This window comes from Camponotus floridanus, unplaced genomic scaffold (assembly GCF_003227725.1).
Source record: "Camponotus floridanus strain SB8 unplaced genomic scaffold, Cflo_v7.5 scaffold75, whole genome shotgun sequence".
NCBI classification, from domain to species: Eukaryota; Metazoa; Arthropoda; class Insecta; order Hymenoptera; family Formicidae; genus Camponotus; species Camponotus floridanus.
Genome location: NW_020229844.1, coordinates 542,325 through 570,307, shown reverse-complemented (window position 1 = coordinate 570,307; position 27,983 = coordinate 542,325). Strand labels below are relative to the sequence as shown.

Below are 27,983 nucleotides of genomic sequence, written 5' to 3'. Positions count from 1 at the left end.
CATAAAACTTGACAGGTTGACTATTAGCATGTCGATGAACTCCGCCTATTCTCTCTCTCTCGCCTTCAACAACGTGATATTTATATATTATGCGCGCGGAACTTCCACTTTTCCCACAATCTCTTTTCCAAGAGATGCCCCTTCTTGTTTCTCATCTTTTTAACTTGGGGCTTGGGACGCCCGACTGTTGGGTCCCACCGGCGATAAGCGTGTCGATCAATCGGGAGGGCGATGTTTAAGCGACGTGACTTGACGCGTGCACGCTAATCAAGCGTCACGCGTACCCTCGCGATAGATCTCCCGTGCGTCCAACGTTATTTTTAGATCGCCCGTATCTTTCGATGTAACGTTGCGGTAGGTGCCGGTAAAACGAACGTATATAGCTCACGTGCATTGTGCCAAAGAAAAGCGAAAGCGAGGACGGCCGCTCGTCTCGCGCCGGACCCCGGCGGTCGAGAGTAAGTCGCGCTCGGCCGAATCCCCGCGACGCCGCGGCATGAAATAAATTCAATCTAGGAAAACACGTCTATTTTTGCAGTTTGTGCACATTGAGAGTCCAGTTTATTCTTAGCAGTATGAACAAAATTGATGATTCTTGGAAATTTTTCCTCGAAGAATGTTACAAATTAATCTCTTCGACGTTTTTTATCTTGTAATTATTATAGAGATTTCGATTTTGCTGATATTTTTTTTTTAATTTTCAAGATGAAAAAAATAATATATTAAACATCAATTTTGTACAGTGTAATTAGGTTTATGTAAAACCGAAGCAGTAAGTCAGAATTGATAAGTAAAACTGATAATGATAGATTTGAAAAGCGAGAAAAACATTGCCAGTTTATTCTTAGCAGTACGAACAAAATTGATGATTGGGAATTTTTCCTCGAAGAATGTTAAAAATTGATCTCTTCGTTTTTATCTTGTAATTAGATATTTTGCTGACGTTTCTTTTAATTTTCAAGATGAAGAAAATAATATATTAAACATCAATTTTGTACAGTGTAATTAGGTTTATGTAAAATCGAAGCAGTGAGTCAGAATTGATAAGTAAAACTGATAATGATAGATTTGAAAAGCGAGAAAAACATTGCTCAAGGACCCAATCTTCTCTAGTAATATGAGAAAAATTGATGATTTTTAAGAGTTGGAAATAAAGAGAATATAATTAGATATTGATCTTCTTGATTTTATATATATATCTTTTTAAATTGATTTTACATACATTTTTATTGATGTTTAAATTGTATATTTTATTCTCTTTATTATTTAACATTTTTGATCAATAATAACTTTTGCGTGTGTTAAAAAATGACAGTATATGATATATTTTGCTTCCCGTGTAATTATCCGGAAATGAAAAAAATTCGTTTAGTTTTATTATAATTTGTGATGTTAAACCTAATTAGAATTTAAAGAAATAATATTTAATTTTTCTGATCTTCAAGAAATAAAGAATTTCAGCAAAATTAAAATATCTAAATTTAAAATGACACTATTTTTTCTGATGAAATTAGATTCAGTATCTTTAAAATATCTTACGAAATAAAATTAGATCGAATTTTTTCACACAATTATAGTATAATGAATAGCATGAACTAAAAATATAATGAATTTAATATAACGAATCTCTTTTGAACTATAAATTTTTAAACATGATACGCAGAATATTTTTATATTTTCAATAAAAAAAGTTACATATTAAAGATTTAAAAATACTAATGTACTATTCAAATATCAATAAAACGTCAAAAAATATTCTGAAAAAAAAATTTCTAAAAATTATTAATTTTGCATATTGCTAGAATAGATTGGGCTCTTAATTCTAGGTGTAACGCGATTAATTAAGATCCAAAAATCGTTCCCTTTCAAAAATACTCAGACCCTCGATCTCGTAGATCTCGATCGATTTAATTTTTCCGTTACAATTTCTACAGAGACGAACACGCATAACTAAATAAAGGCGTTAATGTCCGGATCTCCCGATACATCCCGATATCGGCAAATCTCGAAACGCTCGCGCGAGTCTCGAAGCGCGGCGTCTTGTGCTCGCTCATGAATATTTCTTTTGATGGCGAATCGCGCTACCGGTTCGCAGATAAATGCAGAAGGCTCATTTATGCCGACGAGAGGGATCATCCGCGTTTCTTTCTAAAGGAGCCGCAAAAAAGTCGAGCGAAGGCGCGAACCGAGTAACCGAGTTACGCGAGCGATATAAAGACGACTAGTGTTTGCTCTTCCCGATGGCGCCTGCAGAAAATTGCGGTGCAGGAAGAAAATTACAGACTCAGAAATTCCAGACATAAATTCGAAATATGCAAGAAATGATGGCTTGCATCTCTGTGTTTTTTGTATCTTTTTTTGTGGCTTTTTTTGCCTGCGTTTTACTCATCTTTCTGCATCTCCCTCACTAGTCGCATTTGGTGCTAATTGAAAGGAAGAGTATTTTACAACGAGGTCTCTTATAATTGTTTGTATTTTATCCGAAACATATACGCTTTCCTTTCCTTGTTAATCAGAGCGCTTCATAATAAGTGTAGAAAAGATTTTAATGTTCGAGGAGCGTATTTTTTGAGAATATATTATATGAAAAAATTATTATATAATCTCTTTAATTTTGTATGGCTATCGATATCAGGGTAAATGAATCTATCGATTTTATTATGTACAATGAATCGTAAGAAACGTAGTTTTATGTTTAATCTTAACGCCATAAATAGTTCACCCTTCTAATAGTGAATTTTCTTTTCTTTTGCGCCGCAGAGATGGCGACGCAAGGTAAGTCGATCATTTGCATCCCCTAAATGATCATCATCTTGAGATGTGTAGATGATGTTTGGGAACCAAAGTGGCTACGCAATCGCGTACAATTATGCGTTATTTTCTGCTTTACCGACGATACTTGCCAAGACGATCGCTTCGTTAAATACAGATGGCTCGTACAGGTAGTTACACCTGAGTTACGGCGAGCGAATGAATGAGCTCTCGGTTCTCCACTTGGTTCTCATCTGAATGCCCACCTTGTACAGACTCATTCACGGAGAAAATCCTATTTATATGTGCGAACTTGAATTGTTTATATCATTTCATTATCTCCATTTTACTCAGAGTTCACGAATTATTGAGAAATATATATTTCTTTTCCAAAAATATATATTCATACTTGAGAGATTTAATTTAAAGATCCAGTTAATGTGAAAAAATTTTTAGAATTCTTTTGAAGAATATTGGAAATTAAAAATTTCTAAATATTAGAAACTAAATTCTTTCAACGTTTTTCATTTTAAAATTAGATATTTTTCAATTTTGCTGAAATTTTCTCTTATTTCTTGAAGATCAGAATATTAAATATTAACAGAGAATTACGTTTGAATTACATCGAGCGAATAAATGAACTCTCAGTTTTCCATTTTCCATTTTCCATTTGAATGACCACAATCAAGTTTTATACAGATTCATTCATGAATAAAGAAAATCCCTTTAATATCCCGTGCATATTTAAATTGTTTCATTATCTCTGTTTTACTCAGTGTTCATGAATTATTGAATTATATGTATCCTTTCAATATTCGGAATTGGAAGATTTGAGAGTCCAGTCTCTAACCTAATAATATGCAAAAATTGATTTTTAAGAAATTAATATTTTTGAAGTTTTTTATTTAAAAATTATAGATATTTAAATTTTATTTAAATTTTTTTTATTTCTTTTGAATGACAGAAATATAATATTAAATATTAATTTTTTAATTCTAATTAGGTTCAATACCTAAAAAATATCGTACGAAATATAGTAAAGTGCTAAAAAGATCAATTTTTAATATTTACAAAAAATTCTAAAAATCATCAATTTTTCATGCTGCTAGAGTAGATTGGACTTTTAATTTTCGAATGTAAATACTGTGTCTCCTAGAAAATCTGGCATTTTCAAGAATTTCTTTTATATTTGGGAAAATTAGGAAAAATTGTCCTGGAATTTTATTGGGAATCAGGGAATTAAAAAAAAATTCTTTCTTTGAAGAACATTTAAGTAGTAATCTGAGAAAATATTTTCTATTGAGTAGAATTATTTACTTGTTTAAACATATACATAAGATAATAAATATCTTTCCTGATAAAGTAGACGCAATGTATAACGTGACTAGCATTATATACTTGCATTATCTGTCGACTGATGTTGCGAGGTATTTCTGCAGTTAAAATAAAAGCAGGATTTATTATGCCGACGGTTTTTCTCCCTGGCTCGGTGCCAATGTCCTTTTTATCGAAGATCTCGGAGATAGAGTTTGCGCCATGAATGTTAACAGCTCACCTTGCTAATTTTCACATGCTGTCTAAGCTGTGACCTCCGATCTGTGCAGCGACACGATTCATTGTGAACGTAATTATGTATATATATATATGTAGTAGGATTGTGACTGAATCGAGCTATTCAAGGTTTTTCAACGAGGAAAACTCGATCCATTTAACTGATTTGAAAGAGAGTTGCGATAATTTCAACACACGTTGTACTTACGTGCTGTTGGTCGTACGCAAGTGCGTATAAGCGCGATGTTTTGCTCGGCAATAAATTTGCGTGGGTGGAATTGGCAATAAAACGATCGTTGGAAAAAAAACATCGAGGCGCGCAATATTAAGTTCCGCAGGGTAGATGCAGTGGAAGGCCTTCGCTAATCGATTGTGCAATTTATCCATCGCCTCGAGGTTCGTCATTTCCGATAAATATAATTTCGCTATAGATGCACATTTTTTTCCTTTACTATGTTTCGAAAATTGTACTTTTTACGCGCTTTTATCCTGTGAATTTCCTTCCTTCTTAGTGAGAAATATTAAGAATTTTCCTCTGGATCGTTATAATTTCCGTTTAATAATTATCTGATAGGGAATTTTTAATATCTCAGATTTTTTATTTTATTTTAATTTTTTTCAAGAATATAAAAATATTCGCGAGTCTCGTTTCATGGCGCTCTCTTAAATGACACCTTTATACGCGCTGAATGTTTCGATGATGACGCTATTACGAGTGACATCATTTACCTGTGTGCGAAATCATTCAGGGTCCGTAAGTACAGGTTTCTTCGGTTGGTTATGAGTTTCGCTCTCTTTACGCGAGGGAAGTCGTTTGGGATCGTTGCCATTGATTTCCAAGGAGTCGACATTCACACAGACATCGTAACTGCATGGGACTGTATTCAGAATTTTTGACTATCGATCGATGGTGTAATCTTTCATTTATCTTAACGAGCGAATGAGAGTGAAAGTTGGACCGATTACACACATTGCATATTTAATATTAACGTTATATTCTAGTAATGCGTAAACAATTCGTATTAATATTACATATTTCGATAGCGTACATACACGATAGCTGTATTATTTAAATTTAAATACCTTGTTTGCTTATTTATGAGCTTTTCCCGATGTCATTATTGTTGGGGAGAAATTGTTCATTGTATTCGTCCGTTGTCACTTTCTTATTCTTAATTTCATTGTGTAAAAGTGGTAAGTCATGGTGCACGTACATGATGCACATTATAGCGACTGAATTACTCGTATATTCCATCTTTGCACCAAAGGCAACGAATTAGTGTACCCATAACGGCAGAAGCCACGGAACGAATCAAGTGGCCTCGGGCGATGACTTCATATCCGCCTTGTGATCGTTGGAATTAATATAAAGCTTTACAATTATCATATTTATATTGCAACTGGTGCAAAAATTCGATATGGCCGAATATTATTCGATGATTTTGTGAGAAAGTGCATCACAACATTCATTTAATTGTCTGTCAAAATATTTATATCCGATTGAAGAGAGACACTTTGCATGTTCTCGATTAAGATTAACACGTCAAAACACGTGTCACTTTTATCAAGAATATAGAAAGTATTCAATTTAAATGTCAAAATTTCGGGAAATTAATAGATGAACTAAGAAAAAAAGTCTTTTGGAGATTTCTCATTTTTGCTTCATTTTAGAGAAAATTAGAAAAATTTTTATTTTTTCATTTATTTATTATTCATATTTATTTATTCATATTGTCATTTCCTTAATGAAGATATTATTCAAAATGTATAAATGTATAAACATAAACAAATTAAATTAAAACAAACAGAGTACAATAATTTCACGTATTTATTTACAATCTTTTAATTTTACTTTAGAAGAATTTTAATTTTTATTCTCTTAATTCTATACTTTACAATTTTCAGTTTATGATATTTTCCTTTATAAACCTAATAATTTTAACATCATTTTATATTTCTTATTGAAAACTGTTTGTTTTTTGCGATTTTTTTTGAAACGAAATAAAATCGACTAAATCTTCAAAAGACATTTTTCTTAGTTTATCGATTCTTATATACAAGAAATTTTGATATATAGATTTCATATCCTGTATAATAAATTGCAGAATAATTTCCAATATTAATTTAATATTGGAAATTATTCTGCAATTTATTATACATCCAGTATTAATTAATTCGAATAATTTCCAATCAATCGCTATAATTTTGACTTATTCTTTTATATTTATTTACCGAGCCTTCTCGTTCGCTGCTACTTGTCATTTTTTCCCTGGGATCCTTTTTTTCCGAGGACCCACCAGGGGCCATTGCCCCGTATTCCTAAGTGCCGGCACGCGTATAAATTTGCAATGAAAGCTCGATTGTGCGCCGTATCGGTCGGAATCGGCGCGTGTACATCAGCGTCTGAGAATTCTGATTCTCGCTTCCGCATTTGTTTCTAATCATCTTAGTTGACTAGTCGGATTAATCCAATATTAATGAAATATCTAATCATGTAGAAGATTTTTTTTTCTCTTTCCTCCCCCCCTCTCTCTCTCTCTCTCTCTATATATATATATATATGTATATATGTATAGAGACATGTCCCCGTTTCATGCGATATAAATCTTGTAGGATACTTTATTACAAATAATTTATACATGCGTGTGTCGCATATCCTGGTTCGATAGATGCAGGACACACCCCTTAGGATAGGAAAAAAATAAAAAGCTGCACAAGTAGGTTGCCTTTCCTTCCTAAAGAAAGGTAGTTCGTACTCGATACATTTCTGTGATATTTTAAAGAAAACGACACGATGATATATCTCCATCGCAATTAGTTTCTGAGCTCGAGACGAAATAGTTGGCGATGCAAAATTGGATCGTGGGATTAAAAGTGGCTTCCGCAGTTACGATAAAAATCGAGGAAAATTAACGAGAAGAAGTAAATTACCGAGGAAGTCTCTTTTTTTTACTGCCAGCAATTACGACATCGATTTTCCATTATCCTATTATCTCAATCGTCCTCGAGCATAAAAGGGAGGAGGTGGGGGGGTCGCAATTATCTCATTCGAATCAACATTACCGCGTTTGGTCCAGAATCAAAAGCGTATCGATGTTAATTTACGATTTATTGATCTTAATTCGCCACGCAATTTATTAGCATAAAGATTTTGCTCGTTACATTCCTAAGCACTTACAATCGATTCGGAATGTGCGGGACCCAAGACAAGGGACCACCCACGCCTCTTTCCAAAAACGACGAGATTGTTTGCTCGTTAAAAATCCTACGTATCAGCTGATGCAAATGACATTTGCATCAGGAGTATACTTCAAGTTTCCGCATAGAGTATCTAGAGTATCTGCATATTTTGTGTCGAGTTAATTATACGTAATAAGACGTTTTTGCGACGTGTTATTTTCTCGCAAATCTTAAACAACGCACGTTAAAAGACGTCTTAAAATATCTCTGAAATATCTTCATCTGTGGAATATTCTTGCATTTTTTTGAAAAGAGCAAATACAGAGATATCTAACGATTATTGTTTTCGTACAGTATCGTAAAGTATATTGCGTTTCTCATGGTCCTCTATTTTCATACTCTTATCGTTATCATAATTATATTTATCAACGCGGCGCTTATCAGACGTCCACCGAACTCGAGCTCTCTTGGCTCGTGATGTCACCAAGACGCAAGGATCGCTCGCTCCGCTTCCTTTTTAGGCCTGTCGCGAAGGAATCTCGGTCTTTATCAAGGTCGCGTTCCCGATCGCGGCTCGACCTTGATATCGAGATAACCAACGCCACCGCTCACGCGTGAATTATGCACGGTACCGTTCGAGACCCTGACGGAATGTCGTGGGTCGCGGAAAAATATTGTAACATGTAACTCGCGCGCGTGTTTGCACGTCGGTGTAACGCGAAATCTCTAGAAAAGGAAAAGGAGGAAGGACGTGTGCGACGATGACGTCCGGACGACGAGGAGAAGGAGGAAGCTCCGGTGCACGTGAAGTCGATCGATCGAGGACGCATGCGCGATCCAGAAGAGATTGGCTCGATGTACAACGGAGTGCATTAATAACGCAATCTATGATCTCTCTTTCGCTGGAAAAATACAAAATAAATTTCAGGGAATATCGTTGAAAGATATTTTTTTTGAATTGACAAAATAATTATGTGAAAATAATTATATAACGATAGCGAAAAATGATGGAAGAAGACGTGCAAATTCTAAAAAGATTTTTCAGGATGTCTGTTCCATAAGAAACATGAGAACTTGGAATTTTCAGAGATTTTTTAATATTTAGAAAAATCAGGAAATTCTTACGAATTTTTATTAGAATCTAGGAAAATTTTTTAAAAATAATTCTCTCTTTGATAATTTTGTTTACATATAATATTAAAAATAATGGCGATTGGCCAAATTGTGAATTATATAAAAGTAATTAAATATTAAAATGTTCAAAATATATATTATAAATATAATATATATTTATCTCTCTGTTTATATAACTAATATCTTAAAAAATATAGAATATATAATATATTTTTTGAAATATTTAGTAATAAAAAAGTTTATCTTAACGAAGCTATCTATTCAATTTTTTAAATACATTTTCAAATTTGAAACTTAAGTGGCATTTTATTTTTTTCATATGAGTGAAAAGCATTAGAGAACGTATACAATAAAAGCCTTAGCTTAGAAAGTTGCATGCAAAAAATCTAGAAAAACTTCTTTACCTAGAATTTTAAATAAAAAAGATCTGGAAGAGAATTCATTAGAGAATTTTCAAGGAATTTTTTACAAATTTTGAGTAGACACTCAATTCTTTTCACTTTTTTAAGGATGTTTTGTACTTATTTTCAAAATATTGAGAATTTAATGAAAATTGTACAGAATGTCCTTACATATGTTTAGAATCTTCAGTAGAATTTTTAAATCGATTCACAATTATAAGGATTTTAATTTGCACCGAATTAACATGTGTCTTATGGAAAACGTATAACCACATCGATTTAAATGACAAAAACACATGTAAATATTCTGAATTTGTTTAAAATTTGCAAAAGTTTAGATACAGAGAAAATATTTGGTCAAATAATATTATACAAGTACTGGTTAAAAAGATATTAAATATCATTCAATAAAGTTAGCCATCTGTCACAAGGCGAAATTCTCTGCCAAAAGTAAATCATTTCGATTAACAAAATTCGGAATATTTCATGAAAAACGCAATAAATATTTAAAAAATACATCTCTAATATTCCACACAATTTCTCATATTCAAAATACACCAAAAGTAAAAGTGTATATATTCATCAAAATTGATTTTCAGTTACTTTTTGCTGGGATTGTACAAAACATCCTTAAATATCAGAATAATCTGGTCAAAATAAAAAGAAAAAAAAACAATGATTATAAATTCATTTTCAATCAATGACATACATAAAGGGGGGGAGACAGGAGGGCGATAAAGGCATCTCATGCTGCGCTACGCGACGAGGTGCGGCGAAGCGCGAGGTAACGCCAGGTGGGTGGGTGGTGATGGCAAAAAGGTGGGAGAGCAGTGGTGCCGGCGGCGAGGAGAGGGGGAGAGACGTCTCTCACCTGTGCGCATTTCGTTGGCCTACTCTCGCCACGACGGCCGGATGCTACGCGGCGATCGTCCGGCTCGTCGCGCATAGAGTCTGCTCGTCCGTCGTCAGTCAGATCATTTTCAATCATCGTCGTAGCCGTCGTCGTTGCCTTTTCGTCCTCGTTAGTGCTCGCGGTGTCGCGTCGCGCGTGGTCAGGTGTCAGTGTTCGCTTCAGTTTAGGTGGTTCACCAGGGACGATGACGAGTGCGCGCCGACCATCTTTCGCGGGTCTGTGTCGCTCGAGAGAAAGATAGAGAGAGGCTGAACTGTCATAACATTCGCACCAGGCTGTTTCGCTGTCTCTAACCGGTGCGGTTCCGCTTTACGACGCCCGGTGCCTGGTTAACGTGCCGGCGCGAACGAGCTACAGTTACTCGACTCTGCCGGGATCACCGCCGAGGTGCTATTAAGAGTGGCTGCATTTTTATGACTGTCGAAAATGCTCCGAAATGCTCTCCGAAGATTGCCATAGAGGCGAAAGGTATCACCTTGACTGTAGCTCGTATCCTTCGGTTCGTTCCAGGCGTCGATTTTCCCTTGATTCCAAACGTCAAAAAATAATCTTTGATCTTCTCCGCGCATGTTTGAATTAGAATGTAGCTCTTTGATTTTTATTCTACGTCAACATTTGGCAAACAAGTTGAAAATCATATTTAGGTGATGAAAAAGTATACGCACTGAGAAAAAATCTGGTTGCATTAATTAGAATGCTGGTAGATTCAACCAGTATGTCTGTTGGAAAATGGACGAATCAGAATTCTTGTAGGAATTGCCAGATGAATCTGATTAATTTCTTCCTGTTAAATTTTCTATTTAATAATACTAAACTTTCTATTTAATAATACTAAACTTGCCAGCACCAAGTCGTCTAAAATTTTGTCCATCTAATCTCAAAAGTCTGTTTAATATTCTGAATTCCGGCAAGATTATTGGATAAATTCAATCCAGATTATTGAATAAATTATTTTAAATTCAGTTTGTTAGAAATTAAAGTAAAATCTATTAAACGTTCTAGTTATAAAAAATCGAGTCTTATCATGATAACAAAAAATTCTTGTTTGATTTAACCAAAATGCCTTCAATCATATACGTCTTGTTGATACAGTCAAACGATTTTTCTCAGTGCGAATTAATGATACTTTGTTATCATCACTAAATATTATTATACGATGTTTGAACGTAATCCTGGCAAATACTCGGTTCCATTTAATTAAACGCGGCCCGACATGGTATTCAAAGGAACATACAAACAGCGAGCAGCCTGGTGCGAGCGATAGTGTTGTGTATCGCGTATGTAAATGAAGCAATTGTGTAGCTCGGGGACGAGTCGCGGTTTGAACGACTCTCGGTCCGAGGAGAAAGGGCAAGAGGAGAGAGATAAGCACGTGCGGGCGATACTCGTCTCGTGATCGACGAAAAAAAAAAATGTCCATCTATCGATTCAGCAAGGGAGGCAGACTGTTCGTGCAAGGCACGAGGGAGGACGACAATCGTGACGTTGGCGTTTCACCCAGTCCAACGGGATCGCGCTCCGCCGACGATCTGCGAGCTGTGCACACGAAGCGCCGATTGTCTACCGAGGTCTTAGGTAGAGTGTCGAAATCGAGGAGGAACAGGGAAAGGATTCGTGTTGACGATTCGCGCTGACGGGAACGCTCTAGGAGAGAGACTCGACCGGATTCCTCGGAGGAATCGTGACTATTTTGCGAGTACTAATTAGCAATTAGCTCAAAAGTAATCTCTCTGAGAATGATCGTTATCTTCGATTAATTGGTCTTTACCGAGACAATGAGAAATTATGAAGAGGGGTACAGACACAATTAAGACCGTTTATTTTTTTCGATGAGAAGATGCAAATTTATTTATATAATAAAATAAATATGCATTAAAATGAATTTATAATGAAGAGGAGTATATAAATAAATATAATGAAGGGAGGGGGATAAAAATATTGCAATGTGATATATGAAACTTTGAATGGAATTATGCACTTCCGATTTAAATTACTGCAACAGTGTCCGATATATCGATATACTTTGTGTAATGGTTTTCTCCCATGTTTCTGTGGGATCTTTTCTCAACGAGGTGTAATGAGCTATTACATCATCGTGACTTAAAGAGGCACGTCTACCTCGGCTAAATTCAATTGCTGTTTACCGTATTTTGCGAAGTTAAATGGAGATAATTTTCTTACTGAATAAAGATAGACCAAGACACACCTGTAAGATTGCACAAGATTCAAGGCAATATTCGTAATAATATTGTTATTAAACATTTTCGAAAACTTAAATCTTGTTTTGTGTTCGAATAAAACTTTACAGGAAAAATAAAAATCGTTGCATTATCTTGTTTCGATTTTATTAATAATTTTTCATTAAATATTTTTATCTAATACTGAACAATTGTTTAAAATATTTAATCTAATCTTTAATATGTAATAATTTAAGATAATTACTACTATTTGTCATTCGTTTGTTTCTCACACAAAACACTACATGTATTCGTTATCTTTACGAAAAGACAGTTGCATACAAATGCCATGCCAGAATGCAAATGCGGTTCACACACATAATTAGAGAATTGCATACATGTGTTGTATGCAAAGATTTGTATTCCTAAATAATTGTGAAAAAATATTATATTATTTATTTTATATTATTTTATATTATTTATTTTGTATTAATTGCTTTTAAATTTGTTAAATTAAATAAATTTATGGAGAGAGATTTATTATTTATTTTAATTAAATACATTTAATTAAATAAGTAATAAATATTTTTATATTTAAATAATAAAATTGTTTTTTACAAACAATTTATATAAATGTCTTTATATAAATTGTTATTAATATAAATGATTCTATTTAATAAGTTTTTTAAAATTCGTAAATATAATGATTGTCCTCATTTCTAATTTACAAATATAAATATTAACTTTTTTTAAAAAATCAGTAATCTTGAGACAAGACCAGTAATCCTAGTCTTGATATTGTCTCGTCAATCAATTAAAAATCATTGTCTTGGTATCTCGTGCAATCTTACCAATAGATATTGATGATACTGCGAACACAAGTCAGGGAAATTGGAAAATAAGCAGTTGTAGGCACATTTGTGCCTCGATGTTCGACAGCGATCATTTAAAGTCAGCGCATCGTCAAACGAATCCTCTTCCAAGCTCGATCGAGCGCGAAACTGTTGCTCGGCTCAACGGTTCGTCTCTCGAACGATCGTTCTCGCTCGCTCGCAGGTTCGTCGATCGAATCGACGAAGACGTCGAGACGAGGTGAGAATGGCACAAAACGCATCGTCACTCGCATCGTTCGTAAAACGACGACTCTTACGCGCGGCGAGGAGCGCAGCGTCGCCGAGGACCTGACGAAACGCGCTCACCCGAGGTACCTCCAGGAAGCCGCCAGTCTGTCGACGACGGCCATAATTCGACATGCTTCAACGAAACCGAAAACTGTCCGGGTAAGCGATTATTATCGCGGAAAATTGTCGAGAGGTTCTTCTATTAATATTTACTAGATGCAGCGTGTTTTATTTAAGTGTATACCTTCAGTTATTTTTTTTTTTAATAATGAAGTTAGTATAAAAAATATTTTGAACAAAAGTTATTTCGCTTAAGGATGTTTTGTACCTATTTTCAAAATATTGAGAATTTAATGAAAATTATATAGAATGTCTTTACATATGTTTAGAATTTTCAGTACAATTTTTAAATCGATTCACAAGTTATAAGGATTTTAATTTGCACCGAATTAATATGTGTTCTTATGGAAAATGACAGAAACACATGGAAATAATATTCAGAATTTGTTGAAAATTTGCAAAAGTTTAGATACAGAGGAAATATTTGATCAAATAATATTATACAAGTACTAACTGGTTAAAAAGATATTAAATATAATTCAATGAAGCTAGCCATGTGTGTATCTGTCGCAAGGCGAAATTCTCTGTCAAAAGTTAATCATTTCGATTAATAAAATTCGGAATATTTTAGTAAAAATGCAATAAATATTAAAAAATACATCTCCTAATATTCCACACAATTTCATACTCAAAATATATCAAAAGTGAATATATTCAATATTGATTTTCAGTTCCTTTTTGCTGTACATACAAAACATCCTTAAGAAGATCAATCTATTCTTAACATGCCATTTACATGAAAATTTTTTTTAATTGTTCATGACAGTTATATTTTTTCAAGGGAATAATAACTATTTCACTGCAGGTTTTTAAATATGAACGTTGAAAAAAGTATCTTCAATAAAAAAAGGATTTATTAATTTTTATTTAAAATATTGCCAAGATAACTTAAGTGCAATATTTCATGATTGTTAAAAATTTTACTTTTGCATATTATCGAATATGCTATAAAGTATTTTATAAAGCTACAATAAATAGGTATATTATTCCCTTAAAAAAATAAAACTGTCGTGGAAAACATAAAAAAAATAATTTAAAATTAATTTAAAATTTTTGTTTAAGATCCACATATATTATAATCTTAAAAAAATAAAATATAAATGATAAAATAATAAATGATCAAATAATAAATATATAAATCTTAAACAAAATAACTTCTATTTAAATACATTTTATAATTTTATTATTTAAAGAAAATAACTGAGTGTATACATTTAAATCGAACATAGTATTCGATCGAGAAGGTATCAACAATTGACGATTTCGATGTAATTAGAGATATTCTCTGAGCAAGTATCTGGTACTTGTATCTGGTGAGCGTAGCTGAAAGTAAGGCAAGCGTGATAATTTTTCCATGAACGTTGCAGAGAGCTGGGAAAAGGAACTCGTCTTGTAAAAATGCCCGACTTAAACGCTCTCCCAAAAGAAACACTCTCTCTCGTAACGGACACGTCGCCTTAATTAGGATTGGAGCGCTTACCGCGTTAGCTTTATTACCGTTCTGCTCTTAATCCGTTATTTCGCTTCTGCGAAATTAACACTCGGCGAGAGATACATTATTTTCCTTGCTTCAATCAATCTGGACGAATGCGATGTTAAGCGGTGCATGAACAATGAAAGTCGGCGAAAATGCGGTTTCTGCTTATTTGTCGATAACTGCTTTTACTCAACGAAATTCGCGAGGATCAAGTTTAGAAGACATGATAGCCGATACATTCGTTGAAAGTGTGTTCTTATGGCAATCGACATACTATAAATCAGGGTGTCTATCCCTTGGAATTCTCAGGGATTTCTTGTGCACCTGGAGAAATCAGGGAATTGTCATGGAATTTTATTGAGACTCGGGAAATTTCTGAAAGAAATTTCTCTTTGATAATTTTCCTCTCATATTGTAAGCAATCGACAAGCCAATGAATTGTAATGTTTAAAATTATAAATAATTGTTATTATAAATTATTAATATATTCAATATATCAAATATGCAATACATATTCTTCGTAATTTTTTTTAGTGATAAAAAAATGAAAATGTTATGCAGATGAAAAATATTTATCTTACGAAAGTTATTCAATTTTTTTTAGTACGTTAATTTAGCACTTAATTTAGTGCTTAATTTAGCACAAATTTAGCACTTAAAAGATTCTATTTTTTTCGATAAGGGAAAGGAATGGAAAACGTGATAAAAAAATTTATTTAGAAGTAGCTGCACCAAAGAAATATTGAAAATATTCTCTTTACCTGGGATTTTGAACAAAAATACCTGAAAAATCAGAGAATTTTTTCACAAGATTCGAGTAGACCCCGTAAATGAAATTACCTCGACGATCGAAGAGTTTGCATCAGCATCCCTCTGCAACCTGTTGCTGCGAATTGCGTAGGTTGGGGAAACAGATGGCACAGGCCGGCTGTGGTCATTCGAATAACGCATATCTCACACGCGCAAACGCGAGAAACTGCGATGACCCGAATACTAACATCGACCTTTATCAATGCCAATAGCAGCGACAGTCTCAAATGGACGCGATCTTAATTTCAGTCAGTCGCTACCACCAATGTCAAGTCTATTGCCAACGATATTTGTCTCTATTATTTCACTACTTGAGCGAGTTTGGTAATCAGCCAGGCGGTCAAGTGCTCTTTCATTTCTCTTTCGTTTAATAAGTTCATAATAAAAATCTTCCGAGAATTTTATGAGAAGAATCTGATACAGATTAATTTATAAATTTATTCATCATCTCCAAGAACTTTAATAGGAGAAAAAATTCCTTGTCATTCATTCATTCATATCTCTCTCTTTCTTTTTCTTTCTCTTGCTCTTTTACATTTATATCAGATTTTTAAATATTTTTTACATGTTTTAAATTCTAGTTGAATGATTTATTTATTTTTCAAGTGCTTGTCAAGAAGCCCGGTTGTTTATTATATTATGACTGAGCTGAAGAAACATGAATAAAACATGAAAAACACATGGCAAGATATAGAAGAAAGCTTGTCCTGTTTTTCTCTGTTTTACATCCCGAGAACAGAAATTTTGTTGCGCTATTATTAAAACAACGCATGTTTTAAAGATTTGATTCTTCCATCGAAGAGAGAATACCATGAATGTTTTTATCGTTTTCTATTTTCACGTGCACTAAAATGTGAGCAAGACAATAGCGTTGGTTCAATGAACGCAAGCGAGAGATACGCCTTAGATAATAATAATACGTAATTTCTGATAATCGATGAGTATGTAACTCGAGAAAATACAGGAAGGAGATGTATATAGGTAGAATGTAACGCATGTGATAAGATAACGCTTGACGTTAAATAAAGAAAGACGTGAGAAACTGAACTATTCTAATACACATAATAATTCACGCATTCACGCGAGAGTCATTTTTTGAAATTATTTTCATACACATACATATATATGTATGAATTTTTACATTTTAATAAATTTAAAATAAATATAAAATTAAAATTTAATTACATTTAATTAAAATCGTACGATTAAAGTCGTGACCAATTTCCTCGGCGCCAGTCGCTAGCAAAATGTCAATAGTTCTTGAAAGGTTGCAGCGTTCAGTTTCTATTAATACCAAACTCGAAATTGTAATTATGGAAGATTACGAATACATACAGCATTTATAACGATTTCATGCTTGATAATTTTTAATCAAAACCACTAGCGCGTTCTCTAATGCAATATTAAATGGCCATTGAATATTTATCAAAGATTTCTAGAGATTACTATTTTTTAAAAGAACCTTTATTTTATTTCCGAAATATTTAGAGCATATATTTTATTCAATTTATTATTTTCTATTTATCTCAAAAATAAAATGATATATCAAAGGATGAATCAACATATCGATACAAAATAATTATTTTTGAGAAATTATTATATTAAAGATTACTATTTTTTAAGAAATTAAATATTTAAATTTTCAAAAATATTATATTAGAGAGAGAAAATATTTTATTAGAATTTTAAAAATATTATATTACATTATTAAAAATATCATATTAGAGAGAGAAAGAGAGATTGAAAAAAACTTTTACTTTAATCACATTTTTCTATTTATCGCAAAATACAAAATGATATATCGGAAGACGAATCAACATATCGATGCAAAATATCTATTTCTTGAGGAATTATAAGGATATTAAAATAAAAAAAAACATTATTATACAAAAATTACTATATTATACTAATTGTTTTATTATGTCAAGGAACTAAGATTTTATCTTCGACGTCCTTTTCTTCTGTTTACAGATATCCGACATAGTGCACGGTCAGGAACCGAACGTGACAGCGCGCGAGGCTCTTCTGAGATGGGCCCGACGATCGACCGCCCGATACCCCGGCGTCCGGGTGACCGACTTCACCGGTTCCTGGCGCGACGGTTTGGCCTTCAGTGCTCTTCTCCATCGGAATCGGCCGGATCTCGTCGATTGGAGAACCGCGCGCTCGAGCCAGCCGCGCGAGCGGCTCGATCGGGTCTTCTACGTCGCCGAGCGCGAGTACGGCGTTACGAGGCTTCTCGATCCAGAAGGTAACGACCGACTAGGCTGTCTTATCGGTTATCTTCGCGAAATCGTCGCACGTCACTCGGCTGTAAACTTGAAGCGAAAAAAGAAGCTCGTTGGAATGTCCTCTGACCTTTTGATCGCGTTTCGCGTTGGGCTATTTGCGGCTTCATCTCGCAAAGAAGAGACCTTTCACGATGCAGCCCCACCTGTCGTATCTTCTCTACGTATGCATGCGTGAGATATAGTTTCCGCGCGGAACGTGGTGGTGGTGCACGTTCTTTCTGGTCACGGTACCTGACCAGAATCACTTCCGGTCTCGGCTCGTATACCGTAACGTCGCGCCATCGGCAGTCGTCGTAATTATGCTTTCTATATACTTGACTCTCTACATATATGTATCTGACATTGGTCAGGTTGCAAGGAAAAGCGAAACGGAATCCACAGATAGATAGTATATCTATAAATATGGCTTACGACATTTATTCCGTAACATTATGGCTACGACATTTATTCTGTAGATAGATAACATCTATTGCTCTTTAATGGTCTTTTAAATGTGTCGGTTTTATCCTTGTAAAACTGAAAGGACGAGTCTCGAATTTAACAATAATTTCCGAAAATGTTGATCAGAATTCATCACAATTCATCAAGTTTGTCTTCTAATTATGCGAACACTTGTACACAGATGTTGATACCCCCGAGCCGGATGAGAAGTCCTTGATAACGTACATCTCTTCGCTCTACGACGTGTTCCCGGAGCCGCCGGCCATTCACCCCCTGTACGACGCCGAGGCGCAAAGACGATCCGCGGAGTATCGCGAGCTCGCCAGCTCGCTACACATGTGGATCCGCGAGAAAATGGCTCTTATGCAAGAGCGATCTTTCCCGCCTACTCTGATCGAGATGAAGAAACTGGCAGCGGACAGTACCAAGTTCAAGAACGAGGAGGTACCGCCGCGATACAGGGACAAACAGAGATTGACATATATCTTCAGAGACCTGCAAAAGTACTTCGAGGCGGTGGGTGAAGTGGACATGGAACCGGAACTGCATATTGATGTCATAGACAAGAATTGGAATCGCCTGATGATGCTACATCAGGAACGCGAACAGTCTATTATTGACGAAATTAAACGGTACGTAAAATTGTAATATTAATTATATATAAATGTATGATGCGTGCTTGATTATGTGTGTTAATTGGCAGCCTTGAGCGTCTGCAACGACTCGCTGAGAAGGTGCATCGCGAGATGAAAACGACCGACAATAGGCTGGAAGAGCTCGAGCGACGTGTAGAGGACGAGGCTCGCAAGCTCGATCGCCTTCATCCTTTGGAAGCGAAACACGCGGTTGACTTACTGGAACAAGACATACGGAGCACGGAAACCCAGATACAGAATATATTCACCGATGTGCACACCCTTACGGAGGGTAGATACAGTCAGGCGCCCGAGCTTCACAAAAGGTAAAACATTAATGTATATATTTATTTCACACGTATTATCAAGATCACTCTGAAATATTAATACCTAATTAAAATTCATCATCCATGTATAACATGCACATCCCAACTATACTCAACTAATTATGTCATTTCCACTCTCATTACTTTCGCTAATGAATTAACTTAGAGATGTAAATAGGAAAGAAAATGTTTTGTTTATAAAATACAATTTTTTCTTTAAAATTTAGTTTTTTCTAGATATTTAACATTCTTATATTTTTATTATTACAAGATTTTTCAATATTTTTGATTTTTTAGATGATATATTTGAACTAATCATTATTTTAAATGTAAATCGCATTCCAATTGGCTATATTTATAACTATATAACTATTTATATTTTGAATTAGGTAAATTCCTTAAAAACAAATATAAAAATTATATTTACAAGAGATATAGGAACACAGTTTGTAATTTTTAAAAATGTTAATTTAATCACAATGAAAAAACTAGTCTTATATTTTTAATTAATTTTTTTATGAATGTAATTTTAATGAATTTTTTTAGAAAAATATCTTTTTCAACATTTGTTCTCATTAAAAAAAAAATAAATTGTTCTACATCTCTAAGTAAACTTATTAGCGCAAAAATCAAGCCATATTGTGTGCACTTTCCACAATTTTTATATTATTTAAATATTTTCTTGAAAATTTGATAAAATTTCTTTAATATTTTAGATTTATGTTTAGCTAATATATAATATATGCTAAAATAATCATAATTAATATGATAGATAAAATAATATGAATTTATATTTGCTATTAATAATAAATATGTGTTCATCTGGTTTTTAGAGTCCAGAAGCTACATCAAAGATGGGTTGTATTGCGATCACTCTTGCACAGGCGTCTAGTACAACCGCTCTCCGTGGTTTCCTTCCCTGTTGAGGAACGCGTTGTTACAAAACATCGCACAACGGTCCACGAGACGCGATTGGTCGACACCAATCCTCATTTCCGCGCGTTGCATGATTGTATAGATTGGTGTAAGGGCAAACTGAAGCATCTGCAAGAAGCGGACTACGGGTCGGATCTGCCTAGCGTGCAAAATGAATTAGACGTACATCAGAGGGAGCACAAGAATATCGATCAGTTCCAGACAAAGGTCGATAAGTGCAAACAGGCGAAGAATAACTTTCACGGTGAAGAGCTCACGTTGTACAGCCAGCATCTTGGCACTCTGCAGAAGCTTTATGACGAACTTCTTGCCGTATCGACTAAAAGACTCTCTGATTTGGACACCCTACATGATTTCATACAATCGGCGACTGGCGAGCTGGTTTGGTTGAACGCTAAGGAAGAAACCGAAGTCACGCGCGATTGGAGCGACAAGAATCTTAATGTACAGAGTATTGAGCAATATTATGAGGTTGGTTGTAGAATAATTTTATTTTTAAAAATGATGAAAGAAATGAATTGAAAAATGCAATTTTGCAATATTTTTGTATGCTTTAAATATAAGAAATATAATATAATGTCGTTGCATTTATGTCATCTTCACATATTTAACAGTATCTCTTGTTTTGTTAAATTGAATTAATAAATTGGAGACTTTCTTCTTTCTAAAGCAAACGTATGGATCAGGCATAGAGGTAAAGCATATTGAAAAATTATGCACTTATACTTTTTAATCTGGCTTTTTAATCTATACTCTTTAATTATGTTAGATATTATTTTCCATCAATTTTTAATTACCAATTTATTCGGCTAATTTATTCTGAATATAAATTATATTTTTCAACATTATATATAAATGAATTGGAAATATATATTTTTATTTGCTTGCAGTCACTAATGAGCGATTTGGAGAGACGCGAGATACAATTTTCGGCAGTGCAAGATCGCGGTGAGGCACTGATTCTTCAGCATCATCCCGCGGCGAAAACCATCGAAGCCTACATGTCCGCGATGCAAACTCAATGGGCCTGGCTGCTGCAACTCACACTGTGTCTCGAAGTGCATTTGAGACACGCCGCACAAAACCAGCAATTCTTCAAAGACATTCAACAGACCGAGCAATTGATTTCCAAACATGACGAAACGTTGAATACCATTTACTCGCAATCTGATTTCTCGTTAGATGAGGGAGAACGACTCTTGAAAGGCATGCAAGAGTTGCGCGAGGAACTCAATAATTGTCACGTTCACGTGCAAAGACTTGTGGAGAGAGCAAAGGACATCGTTCCCATGAAGCAACGCAAGCAACCTGTTGTGCGACCGTTACAGGTCACTTGTATCTGTAATTACAAACAAGTCAATGTAAGTATCATTTACAGTATTTTTTAATTCACGAAAGTCGGTGGACTTTGAATATAATTTTATTTATATAATTTGTATAATTTTTCCAGATGTCCATCGAGAAAGGAGAACAATGCACATTATACGATAATTCTGGCAGGGTAAAGTGGCGCGTGAAAAATTCGCAGGGTGTGGAATCTCCTGTACCGGGTGTCTGCTTTGCGTTACAGCCTCCTGATAAGGACGCATTGGATGCCGCGGAACGATTGAGACGACAATATGATAGAAGCATTGCTCTCTGGCAACGAAAAGAATTGAGATTACGACAAAACATGATATTTGCGACTATCAAAGTAGTCAAGGGTTGGGACTTGCCACAATTTTTAGCAATGGGACAAGATCAACGTACCGTTATCAGAAATGCGCTGAACGAGGACGCGAATAAATTGCTTTCCGAGGGAGACCCGGCAGATCCACAACTTAGAAGATTGAAACGAGAAATGGCGGATGTCAACCGACTTTTCGACGATTTCGAGAAGCGCGCCAGGGCCGAAGAAGAATCAAAGAATGCAGGCCGTATTTTCAACGAACAAGCGTCTTCGCTTCAGCAGGCGCTCGACGAGGCCGAGAGAGTATTGAACACGCGCATAGCCGCGCCTTTACCTCGAGATCTCGACAGTCTGGAATATCTTGTCTTGCAGCATAAAGATTATGAGCAGAACCTGCAATGTCTAGCTCCAGACGTGGAACAGATACAGCAGACGTTCCGCGGAATTACTTTGAAGACTCCAGCGATGAGGAACAAGCTCGATAACATCACAACCAAATGGAAGCACCTGTGGAACCTACATAACTTGTACATTGAACGTTTGAAATGCATCGAGATTGTGCTGTCCAGCCTCGAGGAAAATACGACAGCCATCTCCGACTTTGAGATCAAATTAGCCTCTTTTGGCGAACTACCTTCGGACATCAAGGGTCTTCAATCCGTATTGGAGGATCTTATGGTTCTGCAAAACGCTATCGCACATCAGCAGGTGTCGGTGGATCAACTGAACGAAGATGCGCATAATGCCAGGCGTCTCGTAGAAAAATCGAGACCGAATCACCGTGGTCCACATGGTGACATGGACAGATTGGACGCTGAGGTTAACAAATTGAACGCACGATGGACAAACGTCTGCGGACAGTTGGTAGATAGACTACGAAGTGCCGAAACTGCTTATGGATTGGCACAACAATATCAAAACTCGTATCAGAACGAGGTGGACTTTGTCGATGAGTCGTATGGAAAGCTCGAGCTGGAGAATACGAAGGTAATGTTAGATTCCGACGATAGACTCCGACGATTTATTTGTTCATTCTCTCTCGTGTATTATCAATGAGATTGTGAAATGATGAATCTTTATGAGTGCAGAATCTGCTGAGCAAAGTATTGGATCGCGCGCCGGCAATCGAGGCGGTGAACATGACGGGTGGCAGACTGATTCGTGAAGGAAAGGTAATAACAAGTGGATCGTGATGTATAATTCGGTGCTAGTAAGCCTTATAGGTAGCCTTAGCTTACGGTGTGAATGGCTTGCATGAATGGAGTTCTGCGTGTGTCTTACATACATACAGGTCACAGCCACTATTTTACGGGTTTCGAGATTTTCAGAAATTATGTGCGCGACGAACCTTCTTCTTCATTTAGCAACTCGTCGGAGCGGCCGCTTTTCTTTTAGCGGCTAGGATATCGAGCGAGCAGTTGCAAGACGCACTGAGACGCGCTGTATCTGCTGTATAAACATGATCGTTCCTTTACAGTCGAATCTGCTGCTGTTTTTTCGGTGCCTTCTTCACGCCGGCGATGTCACATTAATTTTCTACCTACGGTAGAATTTTCTATTTGTAAATCCGGACCGCTAAACGGTCCGCAAACCGTCTTTTAACTGTCATTCATTAAGTAAATGTACTCACTTATGTAACACACGGGACGATACAATCTAAAGCAGCGCGCATTTATAATATCACTGATGACTTTCTCTCCTTTTTAACTTTAACGAAGGAAACCTCGTTAACTCAATTACATCAGAAGCACGATTGAATGAGCTGCACGATCTCGTGTTTAGCGGCGATTTAGTGCCAATTTTTTTTTTATAAATCCTAGATACAGCGCATACATCGCTTAAGTGCTTTACAATATAATTGACACTTTCCCGAATACTCTGGACCTATAGCATGCGCAAGGTGGAGCCTGATCGATTAATATATAGTTCGCGAAGATATAACGTTTATATTTCGGCACGCATTTTAAGTGTATTTCTTGTGCTCCCTTTATCAATATTAATTGCAGCGCGATTTAATTAAGTGCTTGTCCTGAAATAGTTCCTGAAATGATTCGAGAAGCATATTTCAAATTTAACGTACCCTCGAATACAGCTATTACATTATTACGCTATCTATTTACTGGAACCACATTGGGTTGCCAAAATTGTCAAAAGACCCTCGTGATTTCAACGCCTCATCTCTCGCTGTCGCTTTCGGAGGCTAACGGTATAATTGGTACACACACACATAGCGATAATTTTACTAACCATAACGGACTAACCGGAAACCCCTAGATCTACGGACAAAGGCTCCGAGCGTTCAAAGAACAATTGGAAGATATCTGCCCGTCGTTGGACGCATCGGTGAAGAGGCCGCGAAGAGATTCCGTTATTACGGTCGATAATGTTGCTCGCGATCTAGATACGCTGAACCGGAGATATACGACCCTCGTGAACCTGCTCGAGGAACGGATTAGGCAATTGGCACTGCTACATCCTGAAGACATTTCCTTACAGGTGAGTCACCACATATTATTTTGGCCGTGATTGAAATCATTTCTGAGAGGATGTTGTATGACACAATTTTAGTGGCCTTGTTGGAAGAGAGAAGGCATGGATCTTTATTTAATACAACGTGCCATACAACATTCTTCTAAGAAAGGACACTCATATGTGATCTCATTGGAGGTGAATTGAAAGGATATCATAATTTAACGTGTCATGTATTTCTTGTATTAATATTATTGAGCAATTTATTGAGAGAGTTGGCTTAAAATTGTTATAGGCGAATTGGTGGATGTCTTAGATTAGATTTAATCTTTGTGCGTATGAGTGCGGCAGTGTCGACACGTGAACGGAATTAATGTTAGGAACCGAGTCTCAAACAAGGTCTGCAATTTGCATTGCTGATGAGCAAACGACGAGAAGTCATCAAGTGGATCCGCTATTAAACTTTCGATCGTAACACTTCGATATTCGGCTCATTGCATGATCACGAATTAGAACTATTTCTAATCACGCGATCTTGCCTCGAGAATTTATCAACGTCAAAATTGTTTGGATACGAGTTTTGCATTTTGATTCCTGTAAATGTGATGTCATTTATCGGAAAGATAAAGCACGATGTAACAAAAATAATATCTTTTTGTTCTTATACAGTATGGTTTGAAAAAAATTACAATCAACGAGAAAGCTTAAGAGAAATACGTGAATAAAGAGTGCTTTTAATTATCATTGTACTTTTAATATTAAAGAAATAAAAATCATACATTTTTCGGGCTTTCTTCGTTCGATTATCGCAACAATATATTATATTTTTATAACAATATTATATATTGTTTTTCAAAAGGTAACGATAAGGTTGCGATAATCGAACGAAAAAAGCCCGAAGAATGTATGATTTTTATTTCTTTAATATTGAAAATACAATGATAATTAAAAGCACTCTTTTTCAAAAGGTAACGATAAGGTTGCGATAATCGAACGAAGAAAGCCCGAAGAACGTATGATTTTTATTTAATATTGAAAACATAAAAAGAAATATTCTGATGAAGTAACTCGGTCGAAGCCTTTCAACAAACTGCGAGTGACACAAGATTGATATTAATGAGCGAAGATGAGGTAAGCAGACACATGAACGAGCGCTCTCGTGATGAAAATCTATCTACCTGTCTGCATTAAACGAGAAGTAATTCAGAGATTAATACACGAGTAAAGAATTTTAATTATCATTGTTCTTCAAAGGTAACGGATAATCGGATGAAGTCAGTCGTGGAGATGTAAAAATCCCCTTAATGTTGAAAACAAAGAGAAATAGTTTGCTGAAGCGACTCGGTCGGAAGCTTTTCGACTTCGACGAACTGCGAGATGACATAAGATTGAAATTAATGAGCGGAGATGAGGCAAGCAGACACATGAACGAGCTCACTCATGAAAACCTGTATACCCACGTATCTCCGCAGGTATAATTATATTCCGAATGACGACGGCATCAGAAATAGCGACTATTTTTCTCTGCTAATACGCGGCAGACCTTGCGGAATCGTTGAGAAATCGCGCGAGGGAAAGAGCCGGAAGGAGACCTCTTTTTTTCTCTCTCTCTTTCTTTCTCGATCACCGAGTTCGTGCGTTATCGCTCGTTCACGTTAGTCACGGTGCCTCGAGGCTACTCACGTCGTGACTGAGCGGAACAGCACTCGTGACAGGCGACCGACTTTCATTCGATTAACGACCGCTTTTCGTCTTTCCCGCTCGTGTCGGTCTCGTGCGGGATCGATAGGGTCGACCGGCGCAAAGACAGGACAGTAGACGAGCAGTGGCGCGTTTGCACCTATCGAGGCCCCTGCGATGTATTTAATTAATGCGTTAATTTATGAAAAGAGAAATTGGAAGGAGGGTGTTATGTCTGTCGAGTACATTTTAATTAACTTCGTCACGAATCTTAGAAAGCGATCGCTCGTGGAGTCCCGCCCGTTATCTTCCCATCGCCTTTGCCCGAGCACAATTATGCTAATTAAAGCCATTTGAATTTGCAGAGTCAGAAATGAATAACATCCGCGAATAATCTCGACTATCTGTTGCGCAACAGATATCAATTAATCACCTGAGAATCTTGATATTTCATATTTAGTCGCATCCTTAGCGTTCTCGAAGTACGTGAGAAAGCATCCAATAACTTGGCTCGCATCGACCGTCACTAAAATTGCGAAACTTGTTTTCCCTCTGTCTCTGTCGCTCTCGAGAATAAAGACGTAGCCCGGGTTGCGTAACCCGATGAGGGCCATTTAAATTGCAGATGATTAAATTGGCCAAGGCCGCACGTTTTAATTCGCCAAAATCCTCAACGTCCCAAAGCGCCCTCCGACCGCCCACGCTTCAACGCCACTGGGGGCGGCGTCTCGCCTCGCGCCTCGTCCGAGAGGAGCGTCGAGGAAGCCGTAGTGAGGGACCGGCTGGCCGTCTACGTCGAGCATGCTCGCCGGTCGATCAGACACGTCGTCGTCCTCGTCGTCGTAGCGTTAGATAAATAGAAACGTGACTCCGATGTGAGCGATCATCACGATGATCGTGCGAAAGGTACGAAGATATGACATACCGCTCGACTCGGATGCCGGTAGGTCCGAGGATTCGTCAGCGAAATTGAAGGAGATGATGACTCCACGTGATGTAGTGACAAGTTGACAAAGGAGATTCGAAATGACGAAATTTATTAGCGGGATATGTATGTAAGAAAGTGTCGATCAAGGCGGAGTTCGATAGTGCTCGTGTTTGACAAGTGAAGACCGCAGCCAATGAATCTTTTATCTGTTTTATTTTATTTTATTTTATTTTTTAATTTTTTTTTCAAGTGTCATTTAACGTGCGTTGAAAGTTTTATAATTACACGTAAAATGACGCAATTTTGAAGTTGTAAGTTAACATATGTTTAGATGACTCGTGACGTTCCTGATCGGGAAGAAAAAAAAATCCTCCGCAGTCTTAATTGCATTTATTTAAAATTCTACGCGTTTTCCGAATTAAATTTTCAAATGTGTTCCTTTTTCTTAAGGTGACATGAAACGAATGTCAAATTGCGAGTGCGTAATCTTGTGAAATTCGTCTGCAAAATTTTCATATCGCGAAGTTACAATAATAAATAATTCTTGAGAGCTTGTTTTTACCAACGATCAGTGTGTCATTCTCTTTACGATGGGTACATCTGGGAATACTTTTTACATATATTTCACCATGTTTATTATTATTACGAATATCGACTGACTTTATTACTGACATTCACTCGTGCTACTTTATTGCCAACGTCTATATTCGCATTTAGATTTTATCAAACGCGAATATACGCATATGTACGCAGATATATGCTTATATAAGTGAAATAAGTCGGAATTGTCAACATTTCATTGAACGATGTATTAAAAATTGAAATAATTTTCCTTCATGACTTTCTAATTTAAGCAGAAATGACAAAGTCAGCACGAATTCCCACGTGTATGTGTGACATTTACGAAACTTTTTGCTGCTATTTGACTAAGTTATCATTACACTCTTATCGTTGGCTACGCCGATGTTGCAAG

At 35.9% G+C, this 27,983-nt stretch overlaps 1 protein-coding gene across 37 annotated transcripts in view; it reads left to right on the top strand.

The window, feature by feature from the left end:
• LOC105256527 (microtubule-actin cross-linking factor 1) overlaps window positions 1–27,983 on the top strand; it is a 129,288-nt gene that overhangs the window by 56,813 nt on the left and 44,492 nt on the right. For 24 of the 37 annotated variants that reach the window (XM_011266507.3, XM_020029159.2, XM_020029157.2 and 21 more), the window contains 9 exons: window positions 17,607–17,886; window positions 18,549–18,999; window positions 19,071–19,328; window positions 20,162–20,735; window positions 20,935–20,958; window positions 21,155–21,625; window positions 21,715–22,920; window positions 23,022–23,105; window positions 24,208–24,429. In XM_011266507.3, the coding sequence (XP_011264809.2) occupies window positions 17,607–17,886; window positions 18,549–18,999; window positions 19,071–19,328; window positions 20,162–20,735; window positions 20,935–20,958; window positions 21,155–21,625; window positions 21,715–22,920; window positions 23,022–23,105; window positions 24,208–24,429 (3,570 nt within the window). Of the gene's footprint in view, window positions 1–9,716; window positions 10,399–11,232; window positions 11,506–13,163; window positions 13,388–17,606; window positions 17,887–18,548; window positions 19,000–19,070; window positions 19,329–20,161; window positions 20,736–20,934; window positions 20,959–21,154; window positions 21,626–21,714; window positions 22,921–23,021; window positions 23,106–24,207; window positions 24,430–26,865; window positions 26,989–27,983 lie in introns of those variants that run through there. The other 13 variants (XM_020029160.2, XM_020029158.2, XM_011266526.3 and 10 more) reach the window with 6 other exon arrangements.